Source organism: Rhinolophus sinicus, chromosome 2, assembly GCF_057876585.1.
Source record: "Rhinolophus sinicus isolate RSI-liver-muscle chromosome 2, RSI-T2T, whole genome shotgun sequence".
NCBI classification, from domain to species: domain Eukaryota; kingdom Metazoa; phylum Chordata; class Mammalia; order Chiroptera; family Rhinolophidae; genus Rhinolophus; species Rhinolophus sinicus.
This window is the reverse complement of record NC_142502.1, coordinates 48,137,645-48,158,884: the sequence shown is the minus strand read 5'-3', so window position 1 is coordinate 48,158,884 and position 21,240 is coordinate 48,137,645. Positions and strand designations below refer to the sequence as shown.

Here is a 21,240-nt window from a genome sequence, read left to right as displayed (position 1 = left end):
TACGTGGCTATTTTAATTTAAATTAATCAAAAGTAAAATGAAAAAATTCAGACCCTCAGTTGCACTAACCTCATTTCAAGTGCTCAGTAGCCACACGTGGCCAGAGGCTACCATACTGCACTGTGCAGAATACATGTCCATCACTACAGAAAGTTCTAGCAGACAACGCTGCTTGGAAGGTAACTCAGCGTTGCCAATGCATCTTTCCACACACCCTACTGGGTAAAGCAGAGAGTTAGCAGGCCCTCAGTAAATGTTTTAAATGAAATTCAGATAAATTACATAAGAGCTACTCTGATGCTGGCTAAAATAAAGAAATAAACTGAGATATCTATATCATCAATTCAACCAAGAAGCTTGACTGGTCACATAGGATCTTGAATAGGCCTGTGGACGTTAAGTACATAACATTGAAGGTCTTTAATAATTATAGGAAGGATATATGTGTGCAAAGAAACATACTCACAAAGATGAAAGGGTACAAATAAAAAGTCTCCCTGCCAATACTCAATCCTAGCCATCTCGCTTGCCTCCTCGGGGCAACCAATATTTCAAGTTTCTTTCATATCTTTCGAGATATTTTATGTTTGTGGTAGTCAGAATTGATCCCCCAAAGATGTCCCACATCCCAATCCCCAAAACCTGTGAGTCGGATAACTTACACTGCAAAAGGGGCTTTGCCGAGGGGATTACATTCAGGATCTGAGATGTGGAGGTTATCTGTGTGGCCCAATGTAATCACAAGGGTCCTTATGAGAGGGAGGCAGGAGAGTTCGTCAGAAAGACATGTGATGATGGAAAGAGGTCAAAGTGATGCGAGGCCATGAGCCAAGAATACAGGAGCCTCTCGGGGCTAGAGAAGGCAAGGAAACACCCCCCCCACCCCCCGCAGGCTGCCTCTAGAGTAACACAGCCCTGCTGACCCACTCCGGACTTCTGACCTCCAGAAATGTAAGATGATAAGTGTGTGTTGTTTTAAGCCACAACATTTATGGTAATTTGCTACAGCAGCAAAAGGAAACTAATACATGCATATATACCGTGTTTCCCCGAAAATAAGACCTAGCCGGACAATCAGCTCTAATGACTCTTTTGGAGCAAAATTTAATATAAGACCTGGTCTCATTTTACTATAATATATGATTGGGTCTTATATCAATTTTTGCTCCAAAAAAACACATTAGAGCTGATTGTCTGGCTAGGTCTTATTTTCAGGGAAACAGGGTAGGCACGTATGTATAAATATTTTCTCTCAAAGCACAGTCATTCTTATCAGTGGCTGACTATGGTCTAAAGACTGTCTCACCACCTCCTCTCAGGCCTGCAAGATACTGAGAAATTCAAGAAGAGGATTTTGTAGACAGAATTCAAATTCCACCTATCTAATGTTTGTTTGGATGACTACGCAAGCAGAAAACAATGAAGGTTCTATGAGGGATTTTGTTTGTTTGTTTGTTTGTTTGTTTAACTATTATTTCTTCGATCTTAAAGGCAGCAAAGCGTGGTGGAAGAAACTGTCCTAGAGGGGACCCGGGCCCTTCCTAGGTGTGTGACCTTGAACATGTCATTTAATCTCTCAGGCCTTTGTCTTTCCAAATGTGACACAATGATAGGCTGGGGAGTGAGGGGAGGTGAGGACAGTAAACCAGATATACGTTAGGTTTTCCTGTTTCTAATCTCTGAGTATGCTAATCAATGACATATGTTTGACCTGAATATAATTTTTGCTTCCCATAAAAAAAAAAAGTTTGCTAAATAGTGTAAAAACAGAAAATGTTTATTGTGCTTAGGAGAAAATGCCAATAAACTGTAGGCACTAGGAACAATTTCAGTAGCAGCCTATTCTACTGTGTGTGCTAATTATAAATCATTCTTTGTATTCTATCGGCCCACTGATACATACAACGTCTTTGGAATGCCCAAGAAACTGGTAACACTGGTTGTTTCTGTCAGGGAGCCGCTCAGTGACCGAGGGAGGGACAGGAGTCAAAGGAAGATTTCATGGAATTACTTTTCCTGTCTTTTAAATTTTGAACCTTGCAAATGTATCTCTATTCAAAAACTTAAAGTATTTTAAAAGAGTAGGACGCTCTTTCGGTTCACGCTTCCCACTGTCAAAAAACAACCACTGCTCCTCTATCAGACAGCTGCTAATGAGATTCGTTAAGCACTCAGCCAAAGCTTGGAAGAATTTCAAAGTCCTTGTCCAATTGAACAGTCTTCCCTAACCACACAATGTGTAAATAGATCTGTCCCGTAATCCTTTCCAATTTCCAAGTGTAGACAGTCAGTGACCTGTCACACCCACAAAGAAGCAGGACGGCTGGCCTCATCATGGCATCAACTCCCACAGTCCCTGAGCCCTTCGCTGTCAGAAATTAGTCCGGAGCTCAAGTAATCCTGGTCAAGAGAGGAGAGAATCAAAGGCCAAAGAAATATTTCCTCACTCCCCCTCATTCAAGGACACTTCAAGGGTATCTTTATTTCTATCATGTCCTCCTTTAGCCATTCTGTCGGTTATCTGCCATATTTAATACGTACATATACACAAGTCACCTCTGTTTTCTTTTTCGTAAAGAGTAGAGTGAGAATGTGTCACAGTCTTTTGAATGCAGAGCAGCAGTGGTAAGCACGGGACAGCCTAGAGCAGGTATGAGCACAAGCACAGTTACAGGGTGGACTTCGGAGGACAGCGACCTCCGGCTAGGGAGCCTCTGACCACATGAACCACTGTGCAGAACTACGGACCCAGTTACCTGACGAAAGTTCACTTTTTCTTCCTAGAAATAAAATACGCATCCTGTGGGATGTGGGAAGAACCCCACAAAGAGGAACTTTTACAGTCACAGTAAAGCTGTGCCCCGTCTACCCAGGACACATCAAGACTCAGAAACCTGAGAAAAGGCACACAAACCTGGAACCAAACAATCTGGGAAAGAGTAGCAGGCCTTTTCTATCATATATTAGGTTGGTGCAAAAGTAACTGCGGTTTAAAAGGTTAAAAGTAAGTGCAGGGGTGGCCGATGGCTCAGGTGGGTTAGAGGACAAGCTCTGAACAAAAGGTTTGCTGGTTCAATTCCCACATGGGCCAGCAAGCTGCGCCCTCCACAACTAGATTGAAGGCAACAAGCTGCCACTGAGCTGCCGGAGGTTAGAGCGCGAGCTTTCAACAACAAGGTTGCCAGTTCAATTCCCGCATGGAATGGTGGGCTGCACCCCCTGCAACTCAAGATTGAAAACGGCGACTGGACTGGGAGCTGAGCTGTGCCCTCCACAATTAGATTGAAGGACAACAACTTGGACCTGATGGGCCCTGAAAAAACACACAGTTCCCTAAGATTCCCCAATAGAAAAAAAAAAATTTAAAAAAAAAGAAGTGCAAAAACCGCAATTACTTTTGCACCAACCTAATAATAGTTCCTTTGCTGTCAACGAATTAAAAAAGAAACCTGAATGCACAAAAAGCACTCAGTAGTTCCTAAAAACATTCGATTCCAAAACTGAAATGGAAAGATGAAATAATGGGCCAGCAGGGGGCAGGTGCCAGCAGAAGCAAGCACATCGCAGAGGGCTCTTTGCAAGTGGCTCAGCATGGCTCACGGGGCGGTAATGCTGGCCCTGCTCCCACTCCTTTCCCTGCCCAGTGTAAAATGACAAGGATAAGACAACTTAAGCTGCAGTCCTCCGTCAGCCTCGAGCACAAAGAAAGCCGCCGAATGGTGGAGAGGGAAAAGCACAGGACTGAGAGCCAGGACGTGTAGTTCTGGTCCCATTTCTGCAAACGCGAGCATGTCCCATTATCTCTTTGAGCCAGTTTTCTCATCTGTAACATGAGAATCATTTTTATCTACACCCTCATGGAACCCTTTGAGCTGTACAAGGTTCTCCGTCCTATATTCCATAATCTCTCAATGAAGTCATGAGTCTCAGCACCAGAACATGAGTTTGCCTTCTGGGTTCTTCCTCCAGAGGTGGAATGTCAGGGCCATTAAGGCCATGTAAGAACCCAAACAAGCGGACAGTCACTGAGGCACCTTTCAACCCCCAGCCTCCCCGAAAGGCTTTGACACCCAAAAAGAAACGACCAGATGATAAGCAGCGGTCCTTCCCCACCAAGCTCACAGCAGGACAGGCACAAGTAGTCAGAAAACAACAACCAGCTGTCCCCTCCAATCTCCATCCATCCTCACCACGTCCTGCTCACTGACTCTCTCAGGCATACCATTTATTTGCCCTCAATTTTATTACACCAGCCTGAGAACAGGAGACCCAGAGACCTGACTTCTAGTCCATTCCTATTGGGGGTTAGGTTCTACAGTGTTTGTTCTCCTCGCTCATCTGGAAACCCACTTACCTTCAGAGCAGCCTCGCCCTCAGACAGAAGAAGATCCAGAAGCAGGTCTATTGTAAACTCACACGTGTGCCCCCACTTTGTACATATTGCCTTCATGGTGCCTTCTTTTCACGACCATCACCAAAATATTAACAGCCCAGCTATAGATCCCCGCTCTGCTAACAACTAGTGTCCTTGGGAAAACCATATAACCTCTCCGGGCCGGTGTCTTCTTCTATCAACCAACGGGATTGGACTAGAACGTGTGAGCTCTTTTTCAGATACAGCAGTCTATGCCTATGATTCCCATGGAGACAGAACCCAAAACACAGCACTTAAACTTGGCCGTGTAAGCAGCATGTATGCTGGCTGAGACGACCTCTGGACAGTTCCCACTGACTAGGCTTGGTGGGCAGGTCACCAACAGTACAAGGAACGCTTTAGCAATAATACAATGGGCTGCACTTACCTTTCCTGCATCCACCAGTGTTGCAATGTCATCTAGATCTGGACCACTGGCCATGAAAAAGGCCCAGCGATAATGGACTCCTTGCCAGAAATGCTGGGGAAAAAGAAAAAAGACATGTCAAATACAGGAAAGAACAAAATCTCATTAAATGCAAATTAAGGGAGAAGTATTTTCTGGATGACTAAGACAAACTGATTAGCCATTTTCCGCTGACACAATGAGTTGTATGCCCAGCACCTGAGCACATGACTGACAGATAGTGGAGGCTCCATAAATGTTTAATAAATCACTGAGTGAACAAAGAAATATCCACGTGAACTCAGGCTTCTTCACTAAACCGTGACTGACAAGCAAGTAAGCACAGGAACCTCCTTAAAATGATAGTCTAAGTAGTCTTACACACTCAATTCCCTATCAGGCTTTCCCTATTAAGGTTTGAATAAAGCCTAAAAGCAAAAAAAATTAGGTAAAAAGAGTTTTTTTTACCTAATTCAAGAATTCTTTGGGGGCAGTAAGGCACCAAAATATGATCTTAGATAAGAAATCCAATCACAGAATCGTTACTGGCTCTGAGAATAATAAGACGGTTTTAAGGTAAAACAAAGTGTAAAGATTCTTACTCATCATGGCTGGGTCGCCCCCTAGAGCTACAGCAGGTGAAGATAAGCAAAAGTCTCACACTGAGGCCACTCTCCTGCCAGCCCCACTTTTGATTGTTGTTCTTCATGTGGGAGGTAGGGTAGGTCACGATCAACATAACAAGTGAGCTGAGGTTCTCCATGACACCCCAATGACCTGCCCCACTACGCTACACCAGATGTGAGCTAGCCAGAGGCAGTACGGGGCCAGCCACCACCACTGCCTCCCTCCCCGCACCTGCGACCAACTACTGGGAGAGCTCAGACGTCTTTTGCCCGAGCTCACCTCTGTCTCACAACCGCTCAGCATGACAGAAACCACTACCATGGCATGAAGCTGGCAAGTGCAACGGAACAGCCCTGCTACTCTAGCTCGGGCACCTAATAGTTGTGTCACTTAGGTCGAGCTACTTCTTTCAGCCTGTTTCCTGGCCTGCAGGTGGTGATACCATCCCCAGCGCACAGGGTTGTTGGAAGGATTAAAGAAAAACGTATGTAAAGTGCCTGATACACCGCAAGTTTTCAATACATATTTATCTAGTGCTAAAAAGTAAAGCTTATTGAGGAAAGACTGGGGCAATATCAAATCAGAGTTAAGACTGTAGAAAGTCAAAACCATGCTGTTGTCTAGGCAGAGCATTGCAACAGGTGCACCAGGACTGGCTTACTGGTTTGGCTGAGTGACCCTACAGTTTATTGTCTGACCTGGGACAATTGTGCAAGTTAAAGAAGGCACCATTAATAATTATCCGAGGACCATAGATGCAAACACCGCCAAGCTTACCCTAGGACAGGTGCGATGACACCTGGACTCCCGGCAGCCCTTGGGGTAGCCAGGCAGAACCTGGGCTGGCAGAGTCTCCAGGTAGTTTGCTCTTGGCTCAGAGCAGCCTCAATATGCTCTTCAAATGCTATCATTTTCTATGTGTGTCAGAGCATGAAAGAGGTTGGGAAACATTCGTCTAGGTAACACTTACAAAAGAAAAGGAAAAATACTGTTTGAAGTCTCGTGTAGCTAGATACCAGAAGCACTGAGATCGTCCCGAGCTTACAGGCAGCCCAGTTCATATAATCACAGAAGACCTGTTCATGTTCTTCCCGCTAAGATCTGGCCTTAGAGACTACAATTAAAACATGCTGGTAATGTTTAGGATTTTAAAGAAGGAACAGCAATAGTCACAACTGCCGCGTCTATAATTCTTTACAGCAGGTTGCCCTGTAAAGTGAAACTTTTGGTCTGCAACAGCAGAATTTTTATATTCTGCTCTAAGGGTCTGTATTTTTTCCAGGCCATTGCAGGAGAGAGTAAACCGAAGCAGGCAGGAGAGCCATTACAATGAGGCTTTAACTGTGCACATTCTCAGAAAGACATCAGAAACTACTTAAAAGGTTTTCACATGAGAATACCACTATCATCTTTCAAGCAGGGGGAAAGGGAACATGACGAGAGCGGGGCCTGTTTTACTCTCTGAGAACAACGCTGAAGGTTAACTTGTGAGAGGTCTCACTGGAGCACAAAGTGTAAAATCTTATAGAAAACTTAAACTTATATTTTAAAGCACTTGGAAAGCCTGGAATTTGTGAAAAGGGAAAGAAGAGATAAGGGACAGTTAAGATCCCGATCCCTTTCTCTACCACAAAGCACCCTGTGGACACTGTTTCTGGCTGCTGTCTCAATCAAATGAAAATAAAGAACCTGGAGTACAGTGCTGGTTTGTTCATCTCTATTATCCATACATAGTTCCTAAGAATTGAGTCGTGGTCTCCTCGATCATGGCTCTTCTTTACGACTTCTAAGTATTCAGTGAGTACATAGAATATGAGAGACCAAAGCCCTAAATTTCACTCCCGGAAAGGTCCCAATTTCTAGAACATAGAAGAAGCTATAGCTAAGTACCAAGTCAGTCATCTCACAAATACGGGTCAGCGTGGCTGGATTGACACAGTGACTCACAACATTTTTACCACAGAGGAACCTCCTACTGCTTTTTTCCTGAGTCTGAAGTATTTTGTCTAATTAGAAAAACAGAATTTATCTTCATTTTTTTGTATCACTTATTCCATGTCAACATTAATTTCAGATTCTAAACTAATGATTTATAATTATCACAGTGTATCACACAGAATTATCTGAGCCCCTGTCACCACCGTGATGACATCAGGCTATCATGGTAAGCAGAGAGCAGACTCTCAGCTCTGCATCAATCCTATAACTAAGGCTGATCTAGTCTAGTCTCCGAGGCCCACCACACACTGAATGTGTTCAGTTCAGTGATAAAACTCCCTACAGCACTGGGAAAAGCAGCCTCATTAACAGACGTGCTGAATAATCAAGTCTCAGAAATTCTCAGAATGCCATCAATAGCTAGTTTCGGATTCACATGGGATGTGCATTGTTAGGACAAGTTGATACCATTCAAGAAAAGGCATGATGCTTCTATGAGGCGTTGCAGGCTGACTGAAGTAAGACTACAATTTCCTTCAGGTTTTTGAAATTCAAAATATGCCCATGGACGGCTGAAGGTCTGAGAGCCCCGGGCTGGGAATCACTGGCGTGTCCCAATCCTACCACCACAAAAACAGGGAGCTGCACACTGTCTTTAAATAAAGTTTCCACCTTCCTGTACAGGAGACTGTATGTGTTAAGACTGGTGAAGACAGAGACAGCGCCTTCAGGTACAGGCAAGAAAAAGGCAGAGGGTGAATCAGATACTAACAATAAAGTCTCACATTTAACAAGCGCTTTCTATGTACTAAGCATTGTGCCAAGTTCTTCACATGGATTATTTCATTTAATCCTCACAACATGCAGTAAGGCAGATATCCTATCAGCTTCATTCTACCGGTGATGACATTGGGGCTTAGAGACATTAAGTGACTTGCACAGGGTCACACAGCTACTAAGTGGAGGCCAGAATTGGAACCCTGTAAGGGTGCGACTCCAGAGCCCATGTGTCACGGTGCCTCCAAGATAAAAGAAACCGGCGAGGTGGAAATCAATTTCCAGAAGCATGAGACACCTGCCTGCTCTCCCCACCCGAGACTCCTCCCTACCTTTAATGTCTTCGAACCCACGGTGACGCCTGTCTGCAGCATGCCGTCTGCTATGCCCAATCGGTCCATGTTCAGGAGGAAAGGGGTCACCAAAGTCACATAGGTGGCTCCTGACCATTTCTTGAGTAAATTTAGAGCCCAGGTTTCAGTGGATCCACCAACATTATCAAGGATAAAATCAAACCTGGAGAGAAAGAATCAAATAAAAACATTCTTGTGAGTCTTTTCCCAGGGCTCCAATCCCCCTTCAGTCTCATCACATTTCAGGGACAGCTCACAAACTAAGCTGCTCTGTGCCATCCAACAGAGGGGTGGTACTTTGCAAAGGAGAAAAGGGCATACCCACTCACCAAGTCCCTGGCTTTTCTCCAAGGTAAGTCAAATGTGACTGATTTTTTTTCCTTTGGAATAAAATCGTATTATTTTCTAATACATTAAGAATGACTCTGGGTGGTAAACACACAATGCAATATATAGATGAGGTACTATAGAAATGTACACTTGAAACCTATATAATTTTACTAACCAATGTCACCCCAATAAATTTAATAATAAAAAAGAATGACTTAAACAAGTGGTTCTTAACTAAAGGTGATTTTAGCCCCCACGGGACATATTAGGCAATGTCTACAGACAGTTTTAGTTGTCATAACTGCGGAAGGTGGTGAGAAGAGGCTACTAGCCTCTATAGTCCAGGGATGATGATAAACATCCTACAATGCACAGAAGAGCCCCTCACAACAAAAAAATTATCCAGCCTAAAATGTCAATAGTTGAAAACTAAGGTTGCCAAGGTTGAGGAACCGTGACTCAAGCTCTATAGAAAACTGCAAAGCTATCCAGCCAATATAAGTCAACGTTTAGTGCCCAAGAATAGTTGAAAGACAAGTATATACGGTTTGCACCCACAAGAATGATTTGCTTTTATTCTTTCCACAGTCAGAACTGCTTGTAGAAGCATCCTCTTCACCTTCTGGAACTTTCTAGTTTTTCGTTTTATGCACAGCATAAGGACAACGTATATATCAACAGCCTGCTCTCAGTCTTTGATTCTCCTCTAACACGCCAAGAAAATCCACAGGAACTGACAGATATTTAACCCCTTAAATCGAATTAAAAACTGCTATAAATCGCAACATTCTACTTAAAAGGGATAGATCAAACCCAATGAAGCTTTTAAATACTTGAAAACAAAGATCTGTTTAGAAAATGCATACTTATAAACTAAGCAAATTAATAGATAAATTCCTTTTTGGTAAATCCCTCTTCCCTTCTAAATTCATCTGGATGAAGTCAAACATCAGAGCTTCTAAAAACCAGTGTTGGCCAACTCTGAGGATCTTCTCTTGAGTCTTTCCTGGGACTAAAAGATGAGCAAGTAACAACTGAAAGATATGAGTGCAGGAGAGAGACCTTACCAGAAGGCTATTGTTCTCATTAAAAAAGAATAGAACATTATTTTTATGAGTTTAAGTTTCTAAAGTTTCTGCTTTTAAGTTCTACTTCCTTCCCAAATTTTAAATAAACAAAAATGACACTTATTTTAAATAAAATTCAAGGGCAGCCTGGTATTACAGAACAGGCACTGCCTGAAAAAGAAGTGTGGACACCAGGTTGTCGACCCATCTCTCCCACCAATAATTAAGCAGCATGAACTTGAGCATGCAGAAACTCCTAAGTCCTCGGCCCCTGATATTTTCAACTATAACATGACAGAGTTGGACAGAAGATTTCAAAGTCCTTTCCTGCTATAAAATTCTAAGATTCAAATCTAAAAAGCTGCAAGTTGGAAGGAGGAACAAATGTATTCTAGGTGGATTCAGAGGCCAAACTCCAGGCAGAAGTTACAAAGATCAATTTTCACTAAAGCTGTCAGAAAAAAGTAATGGCCTGCACTTGTAACCCAGTGAGGTTCCCCTACTGGAAAGGGGCAAGCAAAAGGGACAAGACCCCTAGCTAGAGATGCGGGGAGCAAATGGTAGCACAGGTGCGGGAGGCTAGACAGGGTGTGCTCCAGTCTTCTACCTGTCACGTTCTCTGTTCTCTGACGACAAATCCCAGACATGAATAAAACCTATGGCAGAGGGAGGGGAATGGGCTGGCCTTGGCCTCAGTCTCATGCTGCTATTCCCTAGAAGCAGCAGAAAGTATGAGATCAACCGAAACTACCACTATCTAGAAGACAGATCTTGGAGGCCCACAGAGCCTTTGGAACTGACACACAGGCAGGAAGGTATCCTCTCAGCTTCGGCTTTGTCTGGGCCAGATGAAGACCAGATTAAATAAGCACCCCCTCTCTTTCTGCCCGGGCCCGTCAGGATCAACAGGGCCTGACAGAACTCCCAGATCTGCTCCTGTTTCGGCCAAACCACAGCCTGGTGCTCAGATGCTCCAAGAACACTCTAGTGTTCCCATCACCAATAGTTATGCTGCCTTTGTTTCTCTGAAGCCCTTATTAATAAGCCCAAACACTAAAGGCATGTTTAGTGCTAAGCATATATTTTCAAGCACTGCTCTATGTTCACCTGTGGTGACAGATGCCCGAAGGGAACACACTTCCAATTTTGCCTTCAGACCTCTTATAAACCAGCAATAAAAGTTAACTTAAAAATTAGCAAAAGACCATGTAAGCAAAATATCTTCCTCAGTCCATATCACATTATGTTACTATGCTATATTAACACCTGGAATTAAAACAGAAACCAACCTCAATGACTTCTAAGGACAAGGAGGGTTTTCACAGGTTCTTCTCGAAGATTCCAAACTGACTGTAAGGTCACCAAACCACCTCAGGCTTGCTTATCAACTAGCCCTGTTCCCACCATCCCAATGTGAATATTGTCTTAATACATACGGTTTTAAAGATTTCAACTGCTCTTCCGTATTTCCAGATTTGTAATCAATTATATCATCTGCCCCAAGCTTCCTTACAAGTTCACTGGCATCCTGAGAGCAAACTGCTGTCACATGAGCATCCCATGCTTTCACTACCTGCCAAAAAAAAAAGAAAAGAAAAAGGGGAAAAGTAGAAAACTGACTGCCTTAAAAAAAAAAAAAAAAAATAGTTGGCATTATGTGTACATTATAATCTCTAGAGAACTCTTAACAAGAACTACAGGAAGCCATCTGTCAGAGACTAGTAAAAATGATTAAACTTTTCTTCACTAAGACAATTCCAAGAAATAGATCTCATTTTCCCTGGACCAGACAGCCAGTCTCCTTGTTGTCATGAAATTATAACCAATCCAATTAGAGAAGGGCTGGGTACCTCATGAGTATCAGAAAAGACAGGAATTGATAACCTCAAGTTTAGTGTTTTCAATGATAACAAAGGTAAGTAGCCAAAACAAAAACCAAAAAAAAAGGCACAGGTCTTTGGAAAGTGACAATTTTACACGTGTCCAGAACATAAAAATGCATCTCTTCATTTTCATCTCATAAGTATTAGTACAGTCTTCAGTCAGTCAGCTGTATCAAAGCACACAGCTATGAGTATTAAGGTAATAAATGAAAAGGTGCTTTGAAAAAGAAGTGGAAGAAAAGAAGGGGAATTTTATTTTTATACATGGATTACCTTTGGAGTAAGAAGACCTAAATAAATAGTTTCCAAGACTTAAAATGCAGATGTCTTATATTTTAAAATAATAAGGAATAACTAGACTTATATTTAGGGAAAAAAACTAAATTGTAATGTTATTCGGGATTAAGTATCCAGAAAGCACCCTGTTCTAAAATTGCTATAATTCCTTTCTATAATGACAATTTTGTAGAATTAAAGGGGGCCCTTCTCAACCTAATTTGAGAATCATTTCTTGAAGTTCACCGAGAAATTTTTGTATTGATAGTTATAGGTCATAAGAGATCAACTGTTTTGTTCATCCTGTCCTGAGTATCAGTTTCCTGAGCTTCCTTATATAAGCTATTCACTAGAATATAAGAGATCTACGGTTGTTTTATTCACTATTAAACCCCCACTCCATGGCACACATAGGTGCTAATACAGTATCTGTTAAATACAAAAATAAAGTATTTTAAAACCATTCATAATCTTATCTAATTCCTCACTTTTAAAAGCAATATTGACCAAGGGTTTATATGCCCTGGAAATCTAAGGGGAATTAAAACATTTAGGAGAGACATCACATACAATTTGTGATTTATAGGTAGGGGCGGCAAACAGAGACACTTGGGTATGACACATTGCTTTCAACAGCAAGTGTCAAACCAAATTCAAATATGTGAAGAACATAATGAATATCCAGTATCTATATATAAAAAAAGAAACTGTTGAAAAAACAGGAAATTATGTTCTAAACCCCTACAATTAATATGCGTTTTCTTTAAATAGTATTAAATCCTCAGGAAGAATTTGTCACATGTTGAAACAGTTCCATGAATTTTTTTCCAAATTTCTAGTCTTTCCTCTCCCACTTAGAACTATGTAGTATCTTTGAAAGCCACGAAAAAGGTTTTAAAAACAGCTTTATCTTTAAATATATATGTGTGTGTGTGTGTGTGTGTGTGTGTGTGTGTGTGTGTGTGTGTAAAATGAAACATTACTATAAAATGCCTGTAAAGCAGACAAAACTCTGAGACAGAAAGCCAGCGGCCATTCCCAAAGCTTTTCTATGTGGCCCATCCCAACACAAGCTCCTCCCTCCTGAAAACTCATCATTATCCTGATATTTATAGTAACCATCTCCTTGTATTTAAAATAAAATTTTGTTTTATCACCCAATTATGCATTCCCTAGACACTATAGTTTAGTCTCATGTATTTTAAAAATATGATGTCTTCTTTTAAGTCTCTTTTTAAGCTATAGGCTCCTTTTCTATACTTTCATTTCCTTATAATTTATCTGTGAAAGAATCCTGGCCATTTACCCTGCAGAGTTTCCCACAGTCTGGAATTTCTGATTGTACATTCAAGGGCCAGTCACGCTGCTCTGTCCTCTGTATTTTCTGTTTCAATCCTTTTAGCAAGACGATGGATAACGTCAGGCAAAATGACAGCAGGCACATCATGTCTGATTGTTGCTCTTTTTTGTTATCTTAGCAGCTGTCTATTGGTGGTTATATTCTAGCTCTTCTTTTTTTATTTAGTTGGCATACTTTTATAAAGAAACGCTGTTGTGTTCACTCAGGTGTGTAGTTCATATAGTAAAGGCAAGACAAATAATTATTTTCCTTTATAGGTTTATAAAATAAATTGGTTCCCTGTCATCTTCCAAAAGTGACCTAAAAAAATGTATCATTATGGGCAGGATGGGCTCCCAGCCGCCAGCGGCAGCTCCTGCCTCAGGGCGTGTCTGGGTGACTCGGAGCTCTGTCATTGGGCCCCAGTCCAGGGTCCCGGCAGTGCGTGAGGCATGATACTGAGGTGCCGCCTGGGAAACCGTGATGCTCAAACCAGACAAGTGCAAGACGCTGTCACAAAGATGGAGAAGCATTTTGGTGAGCTGTGCCAAATCTTCTCTGCTCATGTGTGGAAAACTGCCAGAATGCAAGAAAAAGCAGACCTACTGGTGAATGAAATCAACGTGTATGCCTGTACAGAGCCCTCAAATTTAAAGCAGGGTCTGAAAAACTTTGCTGTTGAGTTTGCCAAACTTCAGGATAATAGACAAGCAGAGGTTTAAAGACTTGAAGCCAAAGTCGTTGAACCACTGAAAGCTTAGGGAACCACTGTAAAAATGAAACGACATGATCTCAAAGGAACGTTATTAACATCAAGGAATCAAGAAGCTAAACAGTTAACTCAGAAAGAACACATCAGCGAAACCCATCTGATCGACACATTATTTCACAGGCAGAAACCAAATTACAGAACTACAAGGGATGCTACCAGAACAACTCGTCATCTGGGAGAAAATAATGCTAATTTTGAAAGGCAGAAAATAAAGGACATAAAGGCTATATTCCCAGAAATGATCACTACCGAATGCTATTTCATGGCAAAGCGTTAGACGTCTACACTGCTGTCAACCAAAATATACAAAAGATTGATGAAGAAGATTTGGAGGTTTTCTGAAATTCTCTGTATCCACCAGATTATTCATCTCATTTAGATATTGTAAGAGCAAATTCAAAGTCACCTCTTCAGAGATCATGGTCAACTAAGTGTGTACCCGTAACAGGACAGGTAACCACTGGTGACTAAGAAAGGATCAACAAGCAGAAGATGATAGAGTGTGAGGGTAAGGACTTAGATGTAACACAAGAAGAACATTAATTTTCTTAAGTAAACTTCACATTTTTATGTTAAATGACTTGGAATCCAGAATTACTAAATTGTAAAACTTTACACTGGCTCAATACATTAAACCTCATAAATATATATTTCATCATGAACTCATGGATTTAAATATATTTGAAGGGTATCAATTTATTGTAATTATTATTATTACTGAAGCTCAAATTGTCATATCTTTGGGAGTTTTCTTCAAGTTGGCTCCTGAGTGTTTTTGGTATGACTCGACTAATCTTTGATAGTTTCCTTGCCATCTAACATATTTCAGGCTCATTTCTTGTATATTTTGTGCCCTAAATCTGAAATCTACCATTTCTCCAAGAAGCTCTGTACTCTTTTGGATAGCAGTGATATATCCAAAGAGATAGCTTTACACATATAAAAAGAGATAGCTTTACACATATAAAATATCTCTTGAGTTCATATTGATACTTCCAATTCAAATTCAAGACTACACAGCTTTTATTTAACCTCTTTTCTGTTATATCTGTATCTTTTCTTCCACACCTAAAATCCTGGCTGTCAAAACACAAGGGATGATAGAATTAAATGTCATAAATGGGTAGATGATATGTCGTAAATACCCATTTGTTTTACTGTATATTACACACATAATAGTCTCTGAATAATACTATTATCACTATCAGTATGATTAATGGAAGCATTAAAATATTTTTAATATATGCTCTATTTTCCCCGTTTTAAAAAAGTAATTTTATATTTATTTACCTTGTCAGAGCATATGGCTGTTACACACTATACTCTCTCTTTCTAAGCCTTCATTTAGTTTTAGTTCTACAGATAACTACATTTAACATTTACCACCAGTCCTTAGTTTGACGTCTCTAGTAATTTTAGTTGTCAGAAACTCATTCTCTAATAGATTTCTTAGAAAAGGATCAGAAGAATATACGGCCCAAGTTCTTACATGTTATTAACAGTCTGTGTATCCTTTATACATGAAGACCAGTTTGGCTGAATATAAAATTCTTAGCGTACTCTTTCTCAAGTGTCTTAGATACGTTACCATATTATTTTTCACTGACATTAAAGCATTGTTGTCAAAAGTCTGATAATCTAATTTTACTTCTTTTCTAAGATATATGCTCTTTCTTTTAAGATGTCCTAAGGATTTTTTATTTTCTTTTTCTTAAAGGCCAATAATTGTAGTAGAGTTTTCCTTGATATTGCTTGTTCTGAGTCCATCTTTTTAGTTTGATAAGTGCTATGGTCATTTAATATGTAGTTTTAAATCATTTAATTTCAGGAAAGTAGGGAAGTTTCTTGAATAATACATTTTAGTATTTGTTTTAGTCCCTTGTTTTGGTTTTCCTCTTCAGAGACTCCTATTATCCATATATTAAAATCTTCTTTCCTATCTTCATATTTGACGGTTTCTATCTCATTGTTTCTTTTGTAATTTAAATTTTTTCCTGTTTACACATTCTATTTCTACTAGGGTATAATTACTATGAAGTTTAGCCTTTATTGATAAATGGTTTTCTCGTTTTACTTTTTTTCTGAGTTTTTTCAATTTCAATTTTTTAATTGAATTATTTGTCTTTCTGTTGTTGAGTTGTAAGAGCTCTTTACATATTCTGGATATTATACCCTATTTAGACAAATGATTTGCAAATATTGGGTTCCATTTTGTATGTTGTTTTTTCACTTTCTTGATAGTGTTCTTTGATGCACAAAGGTTTTAATTTATGAAATTCAATTTATCTGTTTCTGTCTTCTGTTGCTTGTGTTTTTAGTGTCATATCGAAGAATCTGTTGCCAAATCCAAGATCATGAAGATTTATTTCTATGTTCTCTTCTGAGTGTTTTATGGTTTTAGCTCTTTGACTCAGCTTGAGTTAGTTTTCATATATGATGTGAGGTAGGGGTTCAAGTTCTTTTTTCTTTTTTTCTTTTTTTTTGCAGTGGATATCTAGGTGTTCCAGCACCACTGATTGAAAAGACTACTCTTTTCCCCATTTAATGACCTTGCCACCCTAGTCAAAAATCAATTACCCATCGATGTATGGGTTTATTTCCAGATGTTCGATTCTATTCCATTAATCTGTCTGTCTATCCTTATGCCAGTACCACATTGTTTTGATTAATGTAATTGTGCAGTAAATTTTATATTGAGCCAGCGAGTCTTCCAATTTGTCTTTTTTTCAGGATTGTTTGGCAATTTGGGATCCCTTGCAATTCCATATGCATTTTAGGATCAGCATGACAATTTATGCAAAAAAAGCATAGCTATCATTTTAATAGGATTGCACTGAATCTGTAAATCACTTTGGGGGAGTATTGCTATGGCACCTCTATGTACATTTTAGAATCAGCTTATCAGTTCCTACCAAATTGCAAACCTCCATCCACGTGTACCAACCATGATCTTCCTCCTTAAAAAATTTCCTGTATTTCTTATAGAGGACATCTACAAACAAACTCACATATAAAACCACTGGAAAGATCAATGCTTCCTTCTACTTAGAAAATTTCCTTCTTAGAAGATCAAGCTGAAATTACAGTGAATTTACTAAATCTGGCTTTCCTTCAGCTTTTAAGAAAAAATAATGTATGTGAATTAATAAATTCATAAAAATAACAATCTTCCTATTCACAAGATTTGAAAAATTGTCTTACATTGTTGGAGGAAATTTAAGAAGGCCAAAGAAATAGAGAGATGTTCCATGCTCATGGATTAGAAGAATTAACATTGTTAAAATGTCCATTATTACCAAAAGCAATCTGTTACATTCAATGCAATCCTTACTAAAATCCCAATGGCATTTTTCACAGAAATAGAACAAAAATTTGTTTGGAACCACAAAGGACCCCAAATAGCCAAAGCAATCCTGAGAAAAAAGAACAAAGTTGGAGGTATCACACTCTCTGATTTCTAAGACAAAGCTACAATAATCAAAACAGTATGATACTGGAAGAAAAACAGACACACAGACCAATGGAACAGAACTGAGCACCCAGGAAAAAACCCACACAGACATGAGCAACTTATCTATCACAAAGGAGCCAAGAACATACAGTGAAGAAAGGAAATTCTCTTCAATAAATGGTGTGGGAAAATTGGACAGCTATGTGCAAAAGAATAAAACTATATCACTCTCTTACACCACATACAAAAATTAACTCAAAATGGATTAAGGACTTTAATGTAAGACTTGAAACCATAAAATACATAAAATAAAACAGGTGCAAAGCTTTGGACATTGGTCTTAGTGATGTTTTTGTGGATTTGGCTCCAATGACAAGGGAAACAAGAACAAAAATAAACAAATGGGACTACATCAAATGAAAAAGCTTCTGTACAGCAAAGGAAATCAACAAAACAAAAAGGCAACCAACTGAATGGGAGAAGATATTTGTAAATGATATTCCAGATAAGAGATTAATATCCAAAATATATAAAGAACTCATACAACTCAACACCAAAAACCAAACAACCCAATGCAAAAATGGGCACAGGATCTGAATAGACATTTTTCCAAGGAACACATAAAGGTCATCAGGCACATGAAAAGATGTTTAACAGCACTGATCATCAGGGAAATGCAACTCAAAACCACAATGAGACACCACCTCACACCTGTTAGAATGGCTATTATAAAAAAAAGACAAGAAATAACAAGTGTTGGAAAGGATGTGGGAAAAAAGGAAACCCTTGTACACTGTTGGCGGATTGTAAATTGGTGCAGCCACTATGAAAAACAGTAGGGAGGTTCCTCAAAAAATTAAGAATTATACCGTATGATCCAGCAATTCCTCTTCTGGGTATTTATCTGAAGAACATGAAAACACTAATTCGAAAAGATATATATGTACCCCTGTGTTCACTGCAGCAATATTTACAATAGCCAAGATATTAAAGCAATCTAAGTGTCCATTGATGGATAAAGATGTGATAGATATACATATACACACATATACACAATGGAATATGACTTGCCATAAAAAAATGAAATATTGCTATTTGAGACAGCATGAATAAGTTTCGAGAGTACTATGCTAAGTGAAGTAAGTCAGAAGGAAAAGGACAAACTATGTAATTGCATTCACATGTGGACTATAAAACAAACAAAAAAAAGAAACAAACAAACAAAACAAAATAACAATGAACTCACCAATATGGACAACAGAATGGTAGTTACCAGAGGGGGAAGGATGGTGGACGATGAAATAGGGAAAGCGGGTCAAACATATGGTGACAGATGGAAACCAAACTTTTGGTGGTGAGCATGCTTTAGTATATACAGATATTGAATTATAATACTGTATACTTGAAACTTATATTATTAACCAATGTTGCCTCAAAAAAAAGAAAGAAAGAAAGAAAGAAAGAAAGAAAGAAAGAAAGAAAGAAAGAAAGAAAGAAAAAAACAGCCTAGTAGGGTTAAATAAGCTAATGTTTGTGAAGTGCTCGCATGTGGCTCAAAATAAGTCTTAAGCTATCATTATCATCATGTCTTATTATTTCTGTTGTTTATGTATTACTACTCCTATTACATGAAGCCCCAGAACAGGATGTATAAATCACGTTTCAAAATAAAAAGAAAAAAAGAAATGGTCTTACCTGTATAGCAAAAGTACCAACTCCGCCTGAAGCACCCAAGATTAAAACACTGCAATGCAAAAGAAACTACAGTTAATGAAAATACTAAGGCAATATAACTGGATAAATAAACAAGATGTTTTCAACATGCAACTGGCTCAAAGATAAACAATCCCCAAAGCAAATAAAGTCATTCAGCTTCCCAAGATCCTATTACACAATGATTTTTAAATTCACCAAGAAGCTACAAATGCTTGAAGCTAGACATTCTATGAGCTCTTTTCCAAGAATACCAAACACCAAAAATACCAACATTTTTGTATTTTTTAAAGCAGCGCAGATGGTTGTTGGTTAACACCTGCCTTAGAATTTCTCTGAGCTACAATTACCATAGCTTTCCCTGTAAGAGGGAGCTTTGGGATCCTTTTTAGTGTATAGCGTTGATTCAGTTGCTCTCTAAGAAAAATCACATTCCTGACCACATTCCTGTCAAAGTGGAATAAACGTCTTTTGTTGAGACATGTCCCATCAAGCTCATCGACTTTCATAAATGGAAAGCAATCTTAGCTTCAATTTCGCTTCCTGTAAAAGCAGATGAATCTGTCCCATCAGCACAAACGGCCTTGGACTCCAGGTTTCTCCCACGTTTGATCACTGCAGGCCTCCTGCCACTCTAGACCAAGGGTGTGCAGCCAGGAGTTTACGAAGGAATGGGGTGGGTAGGAAGGAGGGTGTGAACCCTCTGAAATTGTGGACTAACAGGAAAATGTGGTGTGATTAAATAACATAAAAAATATGTGCACTGGGGAGGAGAGGGATCCAAACCTATCATCCATTTCCCAAACAAACGTATGACCCAAAAGAGAATCACTAGTCAAGAATCACTGCTTTACATACTCTTACATTTTATTCCTGACTTAAATTAGAGCTCCAGCAAATGGCCTTGCTTGGACTGCATAGTTTCAGGTCCCCAGAAAGTTGTTTGCATTGAACTGCATTTTGCTGTTATGCTACCAATCGAGGCTGGGGGACGTTATAATGACTATTTGACAGTTGATACTACATCAACTAAGGTGATATTGTTGAGAGAATTCTTCATGAGAATTCTCTTTATGAGTCCACATAGAAAGACATGTTTCTGAAGATTAAGGTGTGGCAGTAGCTGTGCTTCTATTTATCTGTCACTGCAAATTGTGCAACTGCTGGTTGTGGTTCCCTCTGACTTGGCTGCTAGAAAGTGCAGAGAATTTTGCCACCTATCTCTCCAGCAAGTACACCAGATCTTGGAATATGCATTCTGTCTACAGTCTTAACCCTCGTTTCATTTTATTTTTTTCTCTCTTACCCAAATCACAGAAGTCTGGTTGTTACCCTTTAGATCTTAGAAGTTACTACTATAATTTCTGAGCCAGCTGTTTCCACTGAAGTTAATACGACTAAATGTAATTCCTTGTACATGTGTTTCTTTTAGAAGAGTTACATTTAATTTCACAGAACTATAAATTGTGAATAGAAGAAACTTTAAAGATCAACTCCTCCCAAATCCTTCAACTCACACATTTAATAGCTTTACTACTTCCTAAAGAGGGGAGGGAAAGCACTAAAACTGCCTCACAGATACATCCAAAGAGTAATTCATCCATGCAATAGTTTACCCTCTTACTTTGGCTCGTTCTTATATAGTCAAACTCTCATTTCAGTTTTTCCCAATCTAACTTTATCTCAACTCTGACCCCACTCGCTATTTCCTGAATAAAACCCTCAGTCACCCTGGCCCCTTCACTTCTTACCCCCAAGTCCCACGCATACTGGCCCATTCCTCTGGCTCTCAAATACCTTCACGACCTGCTAAGGTTTCTCTTCCCTTGAAGGCTCAAGTCCCAGTTTTTGTGCACAATACCCTTGAGATAGCCCCAAACCTGATACCCATGCC

At 39.6% G+C, this 21,240-nt stretch overlaps 1 protein-coding gene and 1 pseudogene across 7 annotated transcripts in view; one reads left to right on the top strand and one right to left on the bottom strand.

Annotated features, from left to right (window-relative positions):
• RTN4IP1 (reticulon 4 interacting protein 1) overlaps window positions 1–21,240 on the bottom strand; it is a 148,210-nt gene that overhangs the window by 107,514 nt on the left and 19,456 nt on the right. For all 7 annotated transcript variants that reach the window (XR_016020212.1, XM_088795530.1, XM_019734976.3 and 4 more), the window contains exons 5-8: window positions 19,329–19,377; window positions 11,349–11,485; window positions 8,495–8,678; window positions 4,803–4,895 (exon numbers count right to left, since the gene is read on the bottom strand). Coding sequence is in view for 6 of the 7 variants with exons in the window: in XM_088795530.1 (XP_088651656.1) it covers window positions 4,803–4,895; window positions 8,495–8,678; window positions 11,349–11,485; window positions 19,329–19,377 (463 nt within the window). In the remaining variant the exon portion in view is untranslated. The remainder of the gene's footprint in view (window positions 1–4,802; window positions 4,896–8,494; window positions 8,679–11,348; window positions 11,486–19,328; window positions 19,378–21,240) is intronic.
• On the top strand, window positions 13,833–19,283 carry LOC109449055 (CBY1-interacting BAR domain-containing protein 1 pseudogene; annotated as a pseudogene).